At 44.4% G+C, this 19,031-nt stretch overlaps 1 protein-coding gene across 1 annotated transcript; it reads right to left on the bottom strand.

Moving 5' to 3' along the window:
- Positions 1-767: 767 nt before the first annotated feature.
- LOC310800693 (E3 ubiquitin-protein ligase TRIM39-like) lies at positions 768-12,268 on the bottom strand (the record flags this gene model as incomplete). Its single annotated transcript, XM_083663308.1, has 4 exons — positions 12,223-12,268; positions 1,884-2,544; positions 1,469-1,568; positions 768-1,222 (listed from the first exon to the last, which is right to left on the bottom strand). The coding sequence occupies exons 2-4, from the start codon at positions 2,526-2,528 to the stop codon at positions 768-770; spliced, it is 1,200 nt and encodes a 399-aa protein (XP_083519434.1). The 5' UTR covers positions 2,529-2,544; positions 12,223-12,268.
- Between the last annotated feature and the right edge of the window lie 6,763 nt (positions 12,269-19,031).

The raw sequence follows: 19,031 nt of genomic DNA on the forward strand, positions 1-19,031 counted from the left end.
ATGTATTTAGAAGCTGAATAAGCAGTGTCAATAACAATGTTCCAAGTCTGTCATGAATAAAATCAAGGGGGAATCAGTAGATCTCAGCAATCTTATTTGAGTAACTTTTGAAAGAGATTGCTATGTAGCTGTCATGGAAATGAGTAAAATCAATAAGAAAAAACATTCAAGCATACAGAAATAACATATCAGGCAGGGGGGTGGGCCGTGCCGCGTCCGGGGACCCCCACCCTGTGTAAGTATGGTTCCCAGAGCAAATCCTGGCCATTTCCACCACTGTCTTCAAATGAAATCCTCTCAGAGAAATCCCAATGATTAGGCCTTGTCCACACTGATCCGTGGTCTCTGTCCGTGTGCGTTCATTTCTCTGTTCACTTCCATTCATTTTCAATGACAGCTGTCCGACTGTCCGTGGAGCACTCAGAAGCGTACGTATCCAGAAAATTTGCATACGTTTTGATGGACAGAAAGTTGAAGAGGGATGAACTTTTTCTGGATGGACGTATCGGATGGTCGGATGGTCGGATAGTCACTGTCCGTTTAGCCAATCAGAGTCGAGGTCTCGAGAGGAGGCGTTCCGAGATTTGTTTCGACTTTTCAAAGAAGATGGCGGCCGAGGCAGTGAAGGAGGCGGGTCGCTGACACCTTCAAGGTGCTTACCGCCACCTGCTGTACAAGTAGGTTACTTGTACATGCAACGGACATGAATCTATCCGTCTATCCGTTCTGTCCATTTTCTGACGGATCAGTGTGGCCAAGGCCTTAGTCTAATCCGTGCGATTGACAGGAGAGATGATCATAGGGTCGGCGGTTTCACCAGGTTGATACCCGGGACATAAGTATGGGTAGAGTTTCTCAATGAAGGTGCAGTCAGTAATGGATAGCTTATGAATTCCAGCATTTACGTCATAAAAGGAGACCAGACCGCCCTCGTAGTCCACAAACACCCCCACCCTCTGGGCTGAGTACTTGTGCAGATTGTACTCTCTCTCCATAGCCCAGTAGCCTTCACAGGGGATCGGTGGGACTCCTTTCCTGTTGACCGACTCTCTGGCCACTCCCATAAAAATCAACCGAGTCTTCGTTTCAATCTGAACCTCAAAGTAAAATCTTCCTGATGAGAAGCCTTGCTTTCCTAACACACAGGGAGCAACAGCAAATCTCTTTGGGCTGTCTTTGAGTTTCTTCTTTACACCGCCCTGATTTACCCGTTTCCCATCATCTGACACGATGAGATATGGATTTGCTGTATCAGGATCCAGAGTCACATCCACTGCATACTGCTGGACCCAATTCAGCGTGTGGTGGTCTTCAGTGCGTGAGATAACAAAATGCTCTTCAGTGCGTGAGAGAGCAATGTGGTCTTCAGTGCGTGAGAGAACAAAGTGATGTATGATGATGCCGAGAATCACGAGCATGACCACGATTATTATCTGCTGGCAGCTGGCTTTGATTTGATCTGACTTACTGAACTGAGCAGCCTCTTTCCTCAGAGTCTCCTCCAGCTGAGCCACAGCTCTCCTCACAGCCCCCTCATATGATGCGTGGACACTGACCTCTGTCCAGTCCTTGGTGTGAAGAGTGTTCAAGGATGGGAAGCTTTGGAGGAGGTGGAGGTGGTCTTCAGTGCGAGAGAGCTGCTCCATCTCAACGGTTCTCTTCATTAGCTCTGAGATTTCCCTTTTCAGCTCTTTGATGAAGCCTTCAGCCTGTTTCTCTGTTGTTTTCTGCTTCTCTTTAATCGTCCCAATGAGCTCGGCCCGGCCTCTCTTCACAAACCGCATCAGAGGAGTCTGTGGAGAGAGGCCTGTCTGCACAGACTGTATCAGAGCCAGGGCCGGTTCTAGCCATTTTGGTGCCCTAGGCCTATGCCTTGAGCGGACCCTGATGAGAGCGTCGAAGATATCTCTGCTCTCTGCTATCTCTCTGAATGCATCTTCCTTGCTGAGCTTTACTGAGTGTTCGATCTCCTGGATCTTCAGTTGTCTCTCCCGGATCTTCTGCTGAATTTCAGCCACTATCTTCCCCAGCTCAGCCTTCTTTCCTTCGATATCAGAACAGACAGAACAGGAAAGCTCCAGCGGTCTGCCATGCATACACATCCTGGCTTCCAGGTTCTCCACAGGATCGATCAGCATGTGTTTTTTCAGGCCTGCGATTCTCTGATGAGGCTCCAGGTGAGTCTCACAGTAGGAGGTCAGACACACCAGGCAGGACTTCAGGGCCTTCAGTTTGGTCCCAGTGCAGGGGTCACAGGGAACTTCTCCTGGTTTGGCTTTCATCTCAGCTAACTTCCTGGCCTGATCAGCCATCTCATTTATGAAAGTATTGACATGGAGCTCAGGTCTTGTCTTGAAACGCTGATTACACAAGGGACACTGGCATCGGGCACGAATATCCCAGTGCTGTGTGATGCAGGCTTTGCAGAAGTTGTGTCCACACGGTATGGTCACTGAATCAGTGAACACATCCAGACAGATGGAACACAGAAACTCCTCTTCAGATTGGAGACTGGTGGCAGCAGACATATTTAGACACAGAGACCTGAAATGGGAGTGTAACATGTCAGTAGTGTAAATAAATGACATAATTCTTGAATATTACTATAGAAAAACATCAAAGTTAGATCATTGGAATACTAGCAAACCTCATTGCAATCTTAATTTGACAAGACTATCAATGCAAAGACATCTGCATCAGCTGCTATGACATCACGATGACATCACAGCTGCACTTATGACATCACTTATGACATCATCGATGACCTCACAGCTGCAGTGGCATCCTTGATGACCTCACAGGGGGGTGACACCGATTACATGCACAAATCCAAACTCTCTACGACCTTCCAATCCCTAGCTATGGCCACTTTTACCTAGCCCCGCCCCCTTCCTTGATGGAACGGACAGACATGAAGTCACAGTGACCTTGAATTTTGACCTTTCACTACCGAAATCGAATCAGTTCATCCTTGAGTCAAAAGGGACGTTTGAGCCAAATTTGAAGCAACTCCGTCGAGGCGTTCCTGAGATTATCACGTTAACGAGCAACTCGAAAACATAATGGGCCCTATCTTTGCAAAAGCATTAATTTAGCGCTTGTGCGTGTTTAACGCCGGGCACAGTGCAACAGTGCCGTCCTGCACCGAGAGCTCTGTAGTTTATTCCAGGCACTTCCGGGCATGCGCGGCGGCAAGGGGGCGCTAGGGTGGCCTTGAGCCCCCCCTGGAATTAGCCAAGCCCTCCCTAAGCCCCCCCTGGAAATTTCTTTGGAGAAAAACAAAAACTTAATTTATAACAACTAAACTAGGCTAATACACAAATATTCTGAAGTTTATTCTAAAAATATAAATTAATTAAAAAAATAATACACTGATCGATGTATTGGTGCTCTGTTCATCCTAGTAGTGAGAATTCCCAGGCTCCGTGGTACACTTGAACACACCATTTACACACCTGCGTGGCTGCACAGACACAGACACAGACACAGCACTGAGCGGACTCGGAGACATTATTGGAAGAGAAGAGAGAAAGAAGATTGTTTTGATAGTTGACGATGCGTCTGACCTGACCCAGGTAAATGTGCTTTTGTTTTTGCAAAGAGTGAATGAACCACACACTCAACATTTCATTTGATATGAATAAAAGATGCATAGACATTATTTTCATTTCCTGACACGGGGGATCAAACAGTGTGTGACCGCGGGGAAAGGACGGCTGCTCCTCACACACTGTCTCCAGTCCACACTGTCTCCAGTCCACACTGTCTCCAATGTCCACCGCATGCATCATAACGCATCATTATTGCTTGCCGGCATCCAGTCCAATTGCCTATTGCATGGCACCGTAACCCCGGCGTTACGTTTCTGATTTTTTGCTGTTCATCTGTCATTTATGTGATTAATTAGGTAGTTAATTCTGAACAACGCTGTTCATGCTACATACCAAATTAACCGGCTGAATCTTGCGCATCGAACCATGTCTTCCTTTTTCAGATCAGATCAACACAGCAGAAGTTATAGCTGTCTTTGTACAAAGACAAAGACAACATTTCAGATTATTTGGCTTTTTCAAATGGCTTTTTGGAAATCCGCCTAGGTATCTCCCTACAAAAACCACTGCCAAATACTCATGTTTTGGTATTTTTTCATCTTCTTTGAGTTGGGATGTGGTAAGGCCTGTGGCTATGTCTCCATTGGGTTTCTAGCCATAAATACAACAACCACAGGTAACTGTTTACACACTAAAAGTGTTTTTTATTCTAGGCGAGAATCAACCACTGTGTTTGAGCTGGTGTTACTCAGGGTCAGTAACACATAGAGTCTGACACTTGGAACAGAAACGTCAGAGTCTTACCTTTCAGAAAAGGTCAGGCAGTTGTCTGTAACCCTAGCGGTTCAGCCACAGTAAGCATTTTAGTTTGGGTATGTCGTTTTCACCATTTTCTTCAGAAATAGGTGGCATTAGAAGAGGTTCACCTTGAATCTGTCGGACTTGGATTTAATTGTGACAAACTGGGTCTCTGCTAAAAGACGATGTGTAGTAGGCTGGCTATTAGTCGGGGGCCTCAGGGCATTATAAGGGCCGTTTGGTTCAGATTCTTCCAAAAGCACCAAATTTGGCACAGATGTTGTCCATACCATAATCCATAATCAAATTTTGCCGGGCGCCAAGATAGGCGCCCCACGGGGCCGCCATATTTGCAAAATCCAATATGGCCACCACCCCAAAAAACGAAAAGGGTTAGAATCATAAATGATACCACTTTCTAGGCATTTTCTGGGTGGTAGAATCTGATTCTGATGTTATTTTAATTAATTGAGGTCAAGTTTACCCCACAAAGTTAGCATAAAGGTCATTTTGCGGTCAAATCCAGTGTTTCTGGTGCGTCATCGAAGATTCTACCTCCAAAAAAGTATTTCTCATTATAAGCTGTACATGTATATGTCACATTAGTTTGACATCTCATTATTTGACGTTTATTCCTCAAGGTCACTAGCATATAGGTAGTTTTGGGGTTAAATCCAACTTCTTTATATTTATTCATAATTATTATTTTCGGAAATAATGTTTTGCCCTATAACGTGTCTATTAGAGACAGGGGAGGGGACAAAATGTGACAAACAGTAACAGTGTATCTTTGGTAAATAGTCACCAGTAAAACAAGAAGAAGAGGTGTAGGTCTACTGGAGATTCATGGTCAACATTAAAAAGACAGGCAAGTTGAAAGTAATGTTAGCAAAGTGCTTGAATGTTCTGATAGAGAACATAGTCAAATTGGTGTCTGGTTCTATGGTGTGAATACTGTCAAAGAATGTTAGCTGACATTGTTTTGTTCATAAGATAGCTAGCTAACTAGCTAGCTAGTTCAGAGATGATCAGCTAGCTAGCTCGGAGATTACTGGCTAATGTTATATCTCTGAGCAAACTTTAGTCTGCTTACACACTTGGCAGCTAACAAGCTAACTGATGCACCTTTAAAGTAATGTTAGTCACTGTTTCCTGTTCTGATAGAATTGAGCGTTATGGTAGCCTATATTTACAGTACATTTATGAGCTGTTAATTGAAGCATTACTGTCGTGGAAATCTGTTTTTCCATAGATACAATATTTCTCTAAGAAAACAGCCAGGTTTAGGTGAGAGAGTAAGGTCAAAAGTTAACTCACTGCATTGCACACAGAAAGTCATTATTCAATTAGAATAATGTTATAAATGAATATGGATAATTTGGTATGTTTGCCTTTTGGTTGACAGAACAAAGATTGAGGTAGCAGGATGGAATTGGCACAGAGAGAGAGAGAGCAAGAAGGTGAGAAAGTGGACAGTTAGTGAAGTATGCACATAACTAAGCAGTGATATACTGTTATCGCTAATTTGCTTTGCCTCGGTCCCTACCAATGTTGAGACCAAAACTATGCCCTTGTTTTCAGCTGATGTCTGTCAGAACCTGCGACTCTGCTATCATGTCATTGTGAGACGAGATGACAAGGGGAAGTTCTTTGTGACGAAGAGCCTACATAATTTTAATGGACTAGTAGTAGTGTCAATAGTCAAGCATGTCTTCAATCGAAATTATGAACTGGGAACTCTGTGACCTATATGTCTTAGCAAGCTCATCAGCAACCTTCAACTTGTGTGATAGATAAATATCCTTCCGGTCTTTATTTTCCTTGGAAACTTCCACCCGTTCAGGTAGGAAGTTGAGATGGTGATCCTTGAATGGAGTTGAGTCTATCTTGCCATGGATGAACTTGATCACTCATAAGCTTTTGATACATCTTGCGTACCTCTGAGAGCTTGAATAAAGTCTTGTCTGAATGTTCCACCAGGGCTATAATCTCAGCGCAGAATCTGCACATCCACTCTTCGATGCATCATCTGCGGCGCAGATGACGTATCGAAGGGTGGATGTGCTTCGCCCAACTCTTTAGATTGTCATCTATGACATTGGTTAGTACCTTGTGGAGGTTAACTTCCACACCCTCACAGATTATACAACACTTGACGTTGCCCCGATGTGGAAAATCCCCAGATGACGTCAGTTTCATGGAACTAGGGACAGCTTCTTCTGCACTAGGGCCAGCTTCTTTGTTTTGCTTCTCTGTCGCCCGTTTAACCCGAGAACTATTACAATAACTCAATAACAATAACTGCATATGTTGTGATACACAGCCTTATGCCATTTAAGAGTTGCTGCAATGCCTGAACCATCATTCAACTGACTAATCGTGACGTTACAAGGAAGATCATTGCTATTGATAACATTGAAGTCTCCCCCTCAAGATATACAAGTCCCTCTTCCTTAGGAGTTTGCAAGGCTTCTAGGTTTGTCCATTTGACAAAGACAACAGAGTTCCCAGTTCATAATTTCGATTGAAGACATGCTTGACTATTGACAGTAACTACTAGTCCATTATAATTATGTAGGCTCGTCGTCACAAAGAACTTCCCCCTGTCATCTCGTCTCACGATGACATGATAGCAGGCTGAGTCGTAGGTTCCTGAAAACAAGGGCATAGTTTTGGTCTCAACATTAGTAGGGGCCGAGGCAAAGCAAAGCGCAGATGCGAAAATAATAGCGATAACAGTATATCACTGCTTAGTTATGTACATACTTGACTAACTGTCCACTTTCTCACCTGGTTCTTGCTTTCTCTCTCTGTGCCAATTCCATCCTGCTCTCTCTCCTTCTCTCTCACTCTTTGTTCTGTCAACCAAAAGGCAAACATACCAAATTATCCATATTAATTTATAACATTATTCTATAATAATAATAATTCATTTATTTTATATAGCGCTTTTCAAGACCCAAAGTCGCTTAACAGAGAAACAACAGACAGGCAACAGAAACAGGCAACAGGCAACAGATACAGGTAACAGGCAACAGATACAGGGAACAGGTACAAATAACAGTGGCGGTTCAGGGCAAGGTTGTATGGAGAAGCAGAGGAGAGGAAGATAACAGGAGGGAGGGGCAGGGGGGGGGATGGGGGGGCGGAGGGTGGTGGTTTGTTAGAGGTGGTCAGGGGTAGGGGAGGTTGTAAGCTTGGGAGAACAGATAGGTTTTAAGTCGGGTTTTGAAAGTGGGGAGTGAGGGAGAGTCTCGGACAGTCAGGGGGAGGGAGTTCCAAAGTCGGGGTGCGGCGTGGGAGAAAGCACGGTCACCGAAGGTTTTGAGTCTGGATGGGGGGATGATGAGGGTGGCAGTAGAAGAGGATCGGAGTGTACGGGAGGGGCGATGGGGGATGAGGAGGTCAGTCAGGTAGGGGGGGGCTAGGCTGTGGAGGGCTTTGAAGGTGAGGAGGAGTAATTTGAAGTCGATGCGTTGCTTGACGGGGAGCCAGTGGAGAGAGTGGAGGACAGGGGTGATGTGATCGCGGGACCGGGTGTGAGTGAAGCTGCGTTCACACCGACCTATTAAAGTTTGTTGCTGGCGTCGAGTTTACATACAAAGTCAATGCAAACGAGCGATTGAGCGTATATTCGCCTGGGAGAATAATCGCTGGGCGTCCGAGCGGCAGAGACAGAGCGACAGGGAGAAAATACGCTCGTCGCTCGAGATGAAATATCCCAACTCGAGCGAAAATACGCTGGCATCAGTCGCTCGCTGTTCAATGCTGATTGGCTGCTGTGTGAGAGCGAGTCAAGGATCACTCTGGCTTGGAACAAACCGCTGGTTTATTTGTGTGGCAACAAACCACATTGACAGGCTGACAGCTGACATGAAGTGAAGTCTGTACTACCGGTATGCAGCTCGCATTAGGAGCACGCTGATAGGCTTAGCTTGTAAACAATGACGGTGGCTCGTAGTGGACAAACAGCATGACATTGCATAACGTTATATCCCCCACATGTCCGTCATTTCGTGTGCCTGTTGATGAGCGATTTAAACAGAGCGACAGAGCGATTCCAAAGGGTTGACTTGAGTGACAGAGCGAAAAATAAATATCTCGGTGTGAACGCCCCTTGAGCAGGCGGGCAGCTGAGTTTTGGACCATCTGGAGTCTATGGAGGGAACGGGAGGTGATGCCGGTGAGGAGGGAGTTGCAGTAGTCGAGGCGGGAGGAGATGAAGGCATGGATGAGGGATTGAGCAGCAGGGGGGGAGAGGCAGTGTCTGACTTTGGCGATATTGCGGAGATGGAAATATGAAGTTTTGACAACGGAGCTGACGTGGGGATCGAAGGAGAGGGTGGGGTCCAGGATGAAACCAAGGTTGCGAGCCAGGGGGGAGGGGGTGATGGTGGAGTCGTCAATGGTGAGGGTGATGGGACCGGTTTTATTGAGGGTGGATTTGGTGCCGATGAGGAGGAGTTCAGTCTTGTCACTGTTCTTCTAATTGAATAATGACTTTCTGTGGGCAATGCAGTGAGGTAACTTTTGACCTTACTCTCTCACCTAAACCTGAGAGAGAAATATTGTATATATGGAAAAATAGATTTCCACGACAGTTCCAATGCTTCAATTAACAGCTCATAAATGTACTGTAAATATAGGCTACCATAATGCTCAATTCTATCAGAATAGGAAACAGTGACTAACATTACTTTAAAGGTGCATCAGTTAGCTTGTTAGCTGCCAAGTGTGTAAGCAGACTAAAAGATTGCTCAGAGATATAACATTAGCCAGTAATCTCCGAGGGGGTCATCCCTATGTTCCCCGGGTCCTATGTTCCCCGCTTTTCCCAAATGGTGTCCACCCGCTATGCCGACTACCCGCAATGCCGACCTTAGGTTTAGGCGTGGGGGTGGGAGAGGTTAGGTTTTGGGTTAGGGTCTGGGGGAGGTTAGGTTTAGGCATGGGGGGAGGTTAGGTTTGGCGTGGGGGCTGGGAGAGGTTAGTGAAAAACGGGGAATATAGAACCCGGGGAACATAGAACCCGAGGAACATAGACATGATCCCTCTCCGAGCTAGCTATCTGATCATCTCTGAGCTAGCTAGCTAGCTAGCTAGCACAATCTCTCCTCTCTGTGTTTTGCAATATGGATATTGTTTTATTTATAATTAAATTGAGCATTGGGCCTTTATAAGAATGTTTATTTGTATTATTTCAATTGTCACACTCATCGATACATATTTGGGGTTTGTTTATTAATTGGGAAAAGGACCACTGGAACAAACGCCGCGAACATGATCCGGCTACCTTTTCAATCTGACTGGCTACTCAAAAGTTTGGGGAACTCTCTAATTTAAAATGAGATATCCCTCTAAATTGGGCTTCAAATGGCCAAAATTTTCCTCCGCCGCCCTTCGGACGCCTGCATCCGTGGGCCCAATGTGATATCCTTTCATGGGGCCCGAAATCCCTGGCTACGCCCCTGAGTGCAGTCTATATGAATGGTTATATTTATTTTTACTCTGGCAAAGACTATTGATGAATGGATGTGCCTGTGTATGTGGCACTGTTTATTTACATATATATGCAGTGATAAGCCTAATTTGTCTCTAAAATATAGCACATTTTAAATCTTTTGTGTAACTTGTGAATATAAACTCTTGATTTACCATCTAAATGTGTGTGCTGCATATAGCCTTGTGTAACTGGACTCATCAGTCTCAACATACAGTGTGGCATAGGGCTAAATACACAGTCTTCAGCTCATTGAAGCACTTACATGTTGGGTTGGGGATTTGGCTCTCAATGGAAAAGCAGTGGGCCCTCCTTGTCTAACAGTAGAGCCTAATTCACACCCTATCATATTATTATTATTATTATTTCTTATATTAGTGGTTCTCAACCTTTTTACACAAGTACCTGATAAATTACCATCATATATGAATGTATGAGAGGGAGGGGCCCCCGCGTACCACCAGTGGTACCTGTACCAGAGGTTGAGAACCACTGTCTATTTATGTAGAAAAAGTTAGCCCCCGCTGTAAATAATGAAGCCCCCCCTTAGCTCCCCCAACCACAATTGTCTGGAGCCGCTACTGCTTCCGGGTAAGAATGCATCATTCTGACACAGAAGTGAACAGATGTTCTGCTCGAGGGCGGTTGTTCCAACTACAGATTGTTTCTTTGTATTTTTTCTGTATGCGCAGAGAATGCATTGAGAGCCTTAACGAGCATTAATGAGCCAAAAGAGCTGGCGGCGGAGTTTCTGCAGGCAGACCAGCAGGGATTTCTCCATGCAGAAAACGAAGAAGGTATTAATAGAAGGCAAAAATAAGGTAAGCACAAAGCACTGTCCATCTGCTTACATTACCGAGATTAATGATACGAAGCGCATTGAAAATCGACAAAGCCTTCCTTTAGAAAGTCTTAAAAAGTCTCAAATCCAATCATCTGAATTTCAGGGCTTAAAATGTCTTAAATACGATTTTGCCTAGTGGTTAATTGTTTGGGGTATGAAGTTAACTTTACTTGTAGAAAGTTTATAAATTAGCATTAAAATACCAATGCATAACACATTTGAAGCCATGAAAGAAAACTCTGACATTGAAGTAGGGATGCACCCATATGAAAATGTTGGCCAATACAGATAACCGATATTAACATTGCTGTTATGGCCGATAACCGACTTTTACCAATGTCGATATGACCTGTATAAAAACAAGTTTCTGTGTTAATTATATTTTGTACCTACTGAAAAACACTTGTAAACACTGTCTGTGAATTTGAAAAAGTTGTCTTTCTTTATTTCCAAAATATTTGGAAAAGCCCATGAATCATAGATTTACCACATTGTCTCCTCTCAATATGAACATTTTGACCAATACCGATAACCAATATTAGCATTGCTGTTATTTTGCTCATCGGACCGATACAGATATTTAAAAAGTTTTTTACTAACATCGGCCGATACCGATATGATTGCCGATATGTCGTGCATAGTATAAAGCAATGGAGTTGTACTGTATGGGAAGTCTTAAAGAAGGCCTGAAGAAGCCCCCCCCCCCCCCCCCCCCCCCGACACCCCCCCAACTTCCTTTGTCCATGTTCTGTGGGCATGAATTACACAATGTCTCAAACTTTTTGAGGCTTATAATCACTCACATAAGACCCTAAATTACATAGCGTAGTTAGGTTTTTGTGGATTTCGGTTTCCAGAGACTTTAAGCTGCATTCGCAGAATGTAGAAGAGACAGTCTGGCTTGAGAGACTACTACTGCCCCGCCCCCCTCCCCACACACACACACACACACACACACACACACACACACACACACACACACACACGCACATACGCACACACATACACATTTCCCTGCCATAGCCTTGGTGAAAACCTTTGTCTGTAAGGTGACCAGATTTCTGAAATAAATATCTGGGACATTTCCAGCACTGAATATATCATTAAAATATCCCATATTATTATCTATGAAATAAAAACTGGTACCCTAATAGGCTACTGTAATAAACTATGGTGCCAACTGACATCGATCCAAAATACTTGTACACACAAGACATGAAAACCTTGAGGAACAGCATAGGAAAAGTCATGCAGTGTTTTGATATTAAAAAACCTTTGACATTTGGAGATTTCTGTAAGAGAATTGTCCTTTTCTTTTCTTCTTTTCGATTGCGTGGCGAGCATTTCTGTTCTGTTCCTCATTGTCAGTGCATGTGCATGAAGTCGGCTATACATAGATGTATGTGCATGAAGTAGGCTATACACAGATGTGAGCTGTATTCTGTTATGTTGTTCGAGCATATTCATATTAATATACTTACATAGACGGTCTTGCTACCACAGTAATACTTTGTAGACGACGGAATTACCTTATTATTGTCAGTGTTGTTCGTGACTTTCTTGTTGCTCTTCTTCCGTTTCTTCTCTCACCTTTCTTTCAGCCGCACATCCCCTGTTTGTTTGCTGTGACATGTCAAGATAGAGCTATCACCACCACCACTTCCTGTTAGAACTGCACATGGCAGAAGTTAGCCCTGAAGTCTTTCTGTCAGAAAGCCATCACACACACAACAGAGGAATCGCCATATAACTCTTCAAACGTGTTTCATTGCATTTTTATTTTTGTTTGAAGGATGCTGTTGGTTGTTATGGTTAGAGTTAAGCGAGTCAAAAACATTGTTAGGGTTAGGCAAGTAAAAAAAAAAAAAAAGCCATTCTCCATTCACCCCTATGTTAAAATGCCCAAATGTACAGCATAAATAAGTTATGACTATGGATCGATGAGACCGAACGATGACAGTCACCGCGGTCTTAACAGTGAATGAATGCCATTCCTTCGACTTATCCTCGAGACCCTATGTCCTTACAAAGTCACGTGACTGACCTTAGGAGGCTGGACCGGTAGGCGGAGCCTATAAATACATCCAGGTGTCTGCGGCGACTTCCTCTCGCCTGGAACGCCTCAGCCCGTTCCTATAGCGACCAGAGATGGTGATGGTCACCGTTCCGTCTCATAGATCCATAGTTATAGTCATCACTTACGATCTGTTTTGACCTCACTCAGACCATCACCACGGTCTTAACAATGGATGACTCGTACCATCAGGGTCGCAATAGTCTCGCTTGCCAGACTCTCCCAGCAAAGGGGCTGGGAGAGTCTGGCTGGGAACGCTTTCACTGTGGACTAGAGGGGAAAAAGCCATCCACCGAACGTACCATGCAGGCTGCTTCATTGCATAATCCACATCAATCGTTTTCAGCGTGTAGCAACGAGCTAGCGGCTAGCGCTGCTGTTGTTATTGTTTCAAAGGCAGCGGCGCAGGCATCTGAGCTGGGCAGATTCCACACGTAGGCTACGTGATGGACGACCCTCTGTGTGTCCTGCACAACCTGACTGTGACTTGGGGCGCAGATCAGCCAGTCATCCAAGTAAGGGAGGATCTTCAGGCGGGAGGTTTGAAGGGGTTGTAGAGCAGCTGCCACCACCCTGGTAAACACTCTTGAGTGAGAGAGAAAGGCCAAATGGAAGGAGCTTGAACTGACAGGCTTTCCCTTGAAAAGTGAACTTTAGAAGCGGTCTGTGGTCTGGCCAGATGGGGACGTGAAAGCATATGCGTCCTTCAGATCTAGGGAAGTGAACCAGTCCCCTCTTTCGATACATGATCTGTTTGGTGGTCAACATTCTGAAAGGCAGAGCCTTTATGAAGGTATTTAGCTGCCTGAGATCTAAGATGGGACGAAGGCCGCCATCTTTTTTTGGAATGAGAAAATACCTGGAGTAGAACCCAGTGAGCTTCGCTGGAGTCTAGCCTCACAATCGTCTCCTTCTGCAGGAGGTTTGCAATGTCTTCTGCATTCTTTCCCCCCCCCGGACTGTGTTTCTGACCACGGTCATACAGACCGCGGAGAAGGGAGGCGGGCGCCGCCGAAACTGGGTTCTGTATCCATGTACCACAGTAGCCAGTACCCAGGGGTCCAGGCCCGCGGGAAGTAGGGGTGCTGCAGGTGCTGCAGCACCCCCTAGATTTTTTCCAAAAAAAAAAAAAAAAAAAAAATATTATTATTATTTTTTTACAAATGTAATTAAAAATATTTTGCAATGCACAATGTTCCTTTCTTGTTTAAGAATGTTTCGGGAAATGAAAATGTAGCCTATTTAAATAGAATTATCAACAATAACAATCAAGGAAGTTACATGCTTGTAGGCTAGAGAAGAAGAAGAAGCGCGCATGCACGCACATGTTGTGTTGAACCAACCAACAACCAATACGAATTGTTTAATCTGGCAATAAAGAAATGTGAACTTGACATGCTATTTTAATAGCCTACTCAAAAATGCACCTCCCACTATACAGCAAAGAGAGGAGTCAATGTTTCTTGATATATGCCATTCAGATCAGAATAATTAGTCTAGTCATTAAGTTTGCTGATAATATTTCTATCATGGTAAGTCTGTGTCATGTGGTGTATTCAGAGCAAATAGGGAGATATAGAGCATTATCATCATGCTATATATCTCCCTCTTTGCTCTGAATGAGTGAGAAAAGGAGAAAATACTGAATAATTACATCACAACAGTATCCTAATGTTGATTTAAAATGAGATATTCCTCTAAATATGGCAAAAAAATGTAAAAAAAAAATGCCCAAATTTTTTTCGGCGGGGCCCTTGCGGGCCCCACCGAGAGTCCCTTCCTCCCAGCACCCCCTGCTTAAAATGACTTCCAGCGGCCCTGCAGGGGTCTGACACACATCACTGCAAACAACAAGCACCTGGGGAAAAGAAAACAGAAAATCAGCTTCCGATTTTCTACCAGCTTACCTGTAAAAAGATGGGTTAGAACAATGGTAGTTCACTTACCAAAGCTGTAGAATACCCTCTACCTGCTTACGTTAACCAGGCGCATCAATTATTAAGCCACCTAGAAAAGGAGATTGGTTAACACAGCATGTAACCACTTTCAGTATGAATGTGGCTAAGGTTAACCTACCAACGGAAAAAGTTAACCCTCACAAACAGACAAACCGCTCGCAATCCTCAGGGACACTATAGGCACCTGCACCAAAGTGACGGATTAACTGACGTGGAGTCCTAAGAAAATGTACAGTACTTACCGGTCTAGGATTAACTGACGTGGAGTCCTAAGAAAATGTACAGTACTTACCGGTCTAGGATTAACTGACGTGAAGTAAGAAAATGTATAGTACTTACCGGTCTAGGATTAAGCGAGAAAGGCAAAGAGGAAGTCGGCGCGGACACCTGGATGTATTTATAGGCTCCGCCTATGGGTCCAGCCTCCTATAAGGGCAGTCACATGACTTTGTTGACATAGGGTCTCGAGGATGAGTAGAAGGGATGGCATTCATTCACTGTTAAGACCTTGGTCTGAGTGAGGTGAGGAAATAGATACATGTTTACAGCCTGATACAAACAAACATTTTGTCCATTTTTTTTACAGTCTATGATTTGAACCCAGGATGCTAAACAATTACAACATGGTTCACACCTTAGTTACACCACCAGGATGCCCCCAAATTCACATTTAATTAGACATGAGTGATGACGACGACAACAACAACAACAACAACAACAAAGTGCTTGGGTACACAAACTGAATTAAAAAGCAGCAAACATTTCAGACCTCAGAGTTTAATCAGTGCTGTGAAATAGATACACAAACCCTTTGTGGGGGGGGGGGGTGGCTGTAATAAGTCTCAAGATGTCATCAAATATTGCTCCTCCTTTTGAATCCGTTTGAGTAGTTAGTTGTTTATGACTTTGGATTTGATTGACATTTCTTCAGTTTGAACATTGCACATCAGCGTCACGTGAACATTTAAGCCTACAGCCACTCATGTCTTTGTTCTTAGAGACCTTAAGCTTGACCTCACAAAAATAACAAGAGATTTTACAATATGTTCCTCGTTCCAGTCTGGAATAAATTATGGCAGCAATATGTCCAGCGCTCATCTCCACTCCGTCCGGTCTATTAACACAATACGCTCGTTAAAATCTATACAATAACAACATCAGCCGCACAGCTTTCCAAAGCCACTCAGTCCTCTGTGTCAGTCATCTGTCATCCATTGTTCATGGTCTTAATCCCACCGTTGACACTGAGGTCCATTTCCACCACCGGGGGGACCCAGAATTAATCAGCGTGCTTAAATTAGCCCAGGGCAATGGAAACAGCACACAGCAAATGGTTAATTAATTGACGTTGGTTATCATTAAACAATTCGCAGAATCAATGAGGAATCAATGGTCAGCGGCAACCATGTGGTTGGTGGGAGCAGATGGGCTCGGGCCACTTAGCTGAAACTGGCTCAGGCCATTTAGCTGAAACTGTAGCTGGATGACCGTCACAGTGCACATGAATTGACCCTGCTAAGTTTCTCAGACAGATGGATAGTTACCTCCCCCCTCCTCCCTCAAGCCCTGCTTTCCTCTTTCACTGAGTCCACACTGAAGGATACAGTCAATATAAGCCTGGTGATAAGGCTTATCAACAACACTGTTATCATAGCAGTGTTGAAGTTTGTCTCCTGCTCTCACAGACTTCATATATATAATTAAAGGCGAGCTATTATGCTCATTTCCACTTCAATATTTTATTATTATTTTATTCTGCATGATGAGCAAGGATCATGATTCATAAGGCGATCGGGGTCTACCTGACATCACCTATAGACACGGTGACGTACTGTAGAATGGAATTTGAAACAGCCGAAAGGTTTTGATTTTATTTTATTTTATTATTAGACAATATGCAATACTTAAGTAAGAACAAATATATGGCTGCAGTGTCGGGGATATAACGAAAAAGTAGTCCAGGACTTGTTTCCATCGTTGTCCCTGTTGTGTCGAGTGTCCACTGTGGAGACAGGCATGATCTGTTAAAGTGCAAATACAACATTAAATGAGATTAAAGTACGAATAAAAACATATATCGATATACCTAAAAGGGCTCTATACTTCGACCAGAGCGAAAACAGTCAAAACAGACGACAGCATCAGCAAATCAACACACATCACATTATATCACATTGAGAAAAGACAGGTTATGCAGAAAGGTCACTAAAAAAAACAGTTTTCTAATCCTTGTTTTAAAAGCCACTTTACTTCCTGTTTCTTTGATTCGGAGAGGCAGTTTGTTCCACTCCACAGCACCGGAATAGATCAAAGATATATCTACCCATCATTATCTGATGCTTGTGGAGGGCTACATTTCCTACACTTGCTCTTGTGTTGTGTCCATGTGCTATTTTCTTCAAATAATTGTTAAAATAATCTGGTGCTCTATTGTTTAAAATCCAATGTACCATTAGTAAATTGAAGCTGTCTGACCCTGACCGGAGATGAATAAGCTGAGCTGCCTTCCCCGTGTGGCTGCTGTGGTTAAGACCCAGATCAGTTTGTTCTGTGCCACCTGAAGTTTCGCTTTCAGGGCTTTGTTGAGGCCCCAGTATACCAGCAACTGATGGCGTAATCAAAGTGGCACTGCATGGGTTAAACATGAAGCTAGCATTTTTCAGGCCTTCCCTGTTAAGAAGTCTGGCTATAGTTGGTAAATGCACTGTTTGAGGCTGTGTGGCTCATTCACGGTACAGAGGGCCCTCTTCCTGTTTGAGGCTGTGGGCATCTTTCCAGCCCTCTTGTGGTTCACATGGTAGCTGTGAAAAAGACGAGCAAAATATGAGTAAACAATATGAGTCCAAGAGATGCAAACAGCATAGGCTAACTGTAGGCTGTTATTCCAAAACCTGGTTATTATTATTTTTTTATCTTTTAGTCTCTCTCCCTCTCCCTCCCTCTCTCTCTCTCTCTGGCTGTCTGTCTGTCTGTCTGTGTCCCTCTCTCTCTCTCTCTCTCTCTCTCTGTCTCATCTCCCCCCCCCCCCCCTCTCTCTCTCTACACACACACTGTGCTGCGCATCAGATTTGTTTGCCTGCATTCAGCCAATGGGTTCCTGGTCTGGCTCTCCTGCCTTTTCAGGTTACAGGAAGCGATGAAGCCATCAATATTGCTTTTCCATATCTCTGCGCGAAGACATTGATTGAATTATACTGCCCTCTCATGGCTGCTAATGTTATCGCAGCACTAAGTCTAATGGCTCCATAATGAAACTAAAGGATAATGATCCTTTTCAAACAGCTCCAAATAGTTATAAATATACCCTATTATATATATATATATATATATATATATATATATATTATACACATATATTACACACTACAGTCTAATAAAGCATCAACTTTGACATGTAACGTGTGTGTGTGTGTGTGTGTGTGTGTGTGTGTGTGTGTGTGTGTGTGTGTGTGTGTGTGTGTGTGTGTGTGTGTGTGTGTGCGTGCGTGCGCGTGCGTGCGTGCGTGCGTGCGTGTGTGTGGAAATGTGGAATCCAGAGTGGTGGCTTCCCCTTCGACCGTGATGTCATTGCTTCTTGGTTTACCCCCCCCCCCCCCCCCCCCCCCCCCCCCCACATCATCCCCCTCCCCTCTCCAGCAGGCAGCACCGGCCAGCTGTCTCTCTCCTCGGTGCTCTCAGCTGACGGAGTGGAGGGAGGTGAGGTGAAGGGGGGGTATTTGGGGTAATTGGGGGGGGGGGGGGGGGGGGCGTATGAGGGAGGAGAGGGCAGCTGAGCAGATGCAGAAGCCCCTCCTGAGATTGGAGGTCTTTCCCAGCCACCAGCTGTCCTCCCACACAACAGAGCGAGCAGGGAGCAGCGCTAGAGTATCTGGCTGGGGAGGGAGAGAGGAGGAGGTGGGACAGGCCAACCAGCGTAGCGGTGCAGTGCGATCTCACTGTATGTACCAGCTGACACTGCCTGGACACCCCCCCCCCCACACACACACACACACACACACACACACACAGAGCTATCCTAGACCAAACATAAACACGCCTGCAAATGGACAACGTCTCCCCTTTGACCTTTGACCACAGCTTGGCTCACACACGCAGCAGATGCTACGGTTGGAAACGACGTCACGAAAATTGGATATTGGCACTAAAAATACTACAAGTAGTATAAATACTGTGATTATTATTATTATTACTAGTATTATTATTAGTAGTAGTAGTAGTAGTAGTAGTAGTAGTCTGGGTTCCAATGGGGTGTCCCACAGTGAGCTGCTGCACTATGAATACAATTCTGGGAGAAACACTTGATTTT

This window comes from Poromitra crassiceps, assembly GCF_964638095.1.
Source record: "Poromitra crassiceps genome assembly, chromosome: 30".
Taxonomy (NCBI): domain Eukaryota; kingdom Metazoa; phylum Chordata; class Actinopteri; order Beryciformes; family Melamphaidae; genus Poromitra; species Poromitra crassiceps.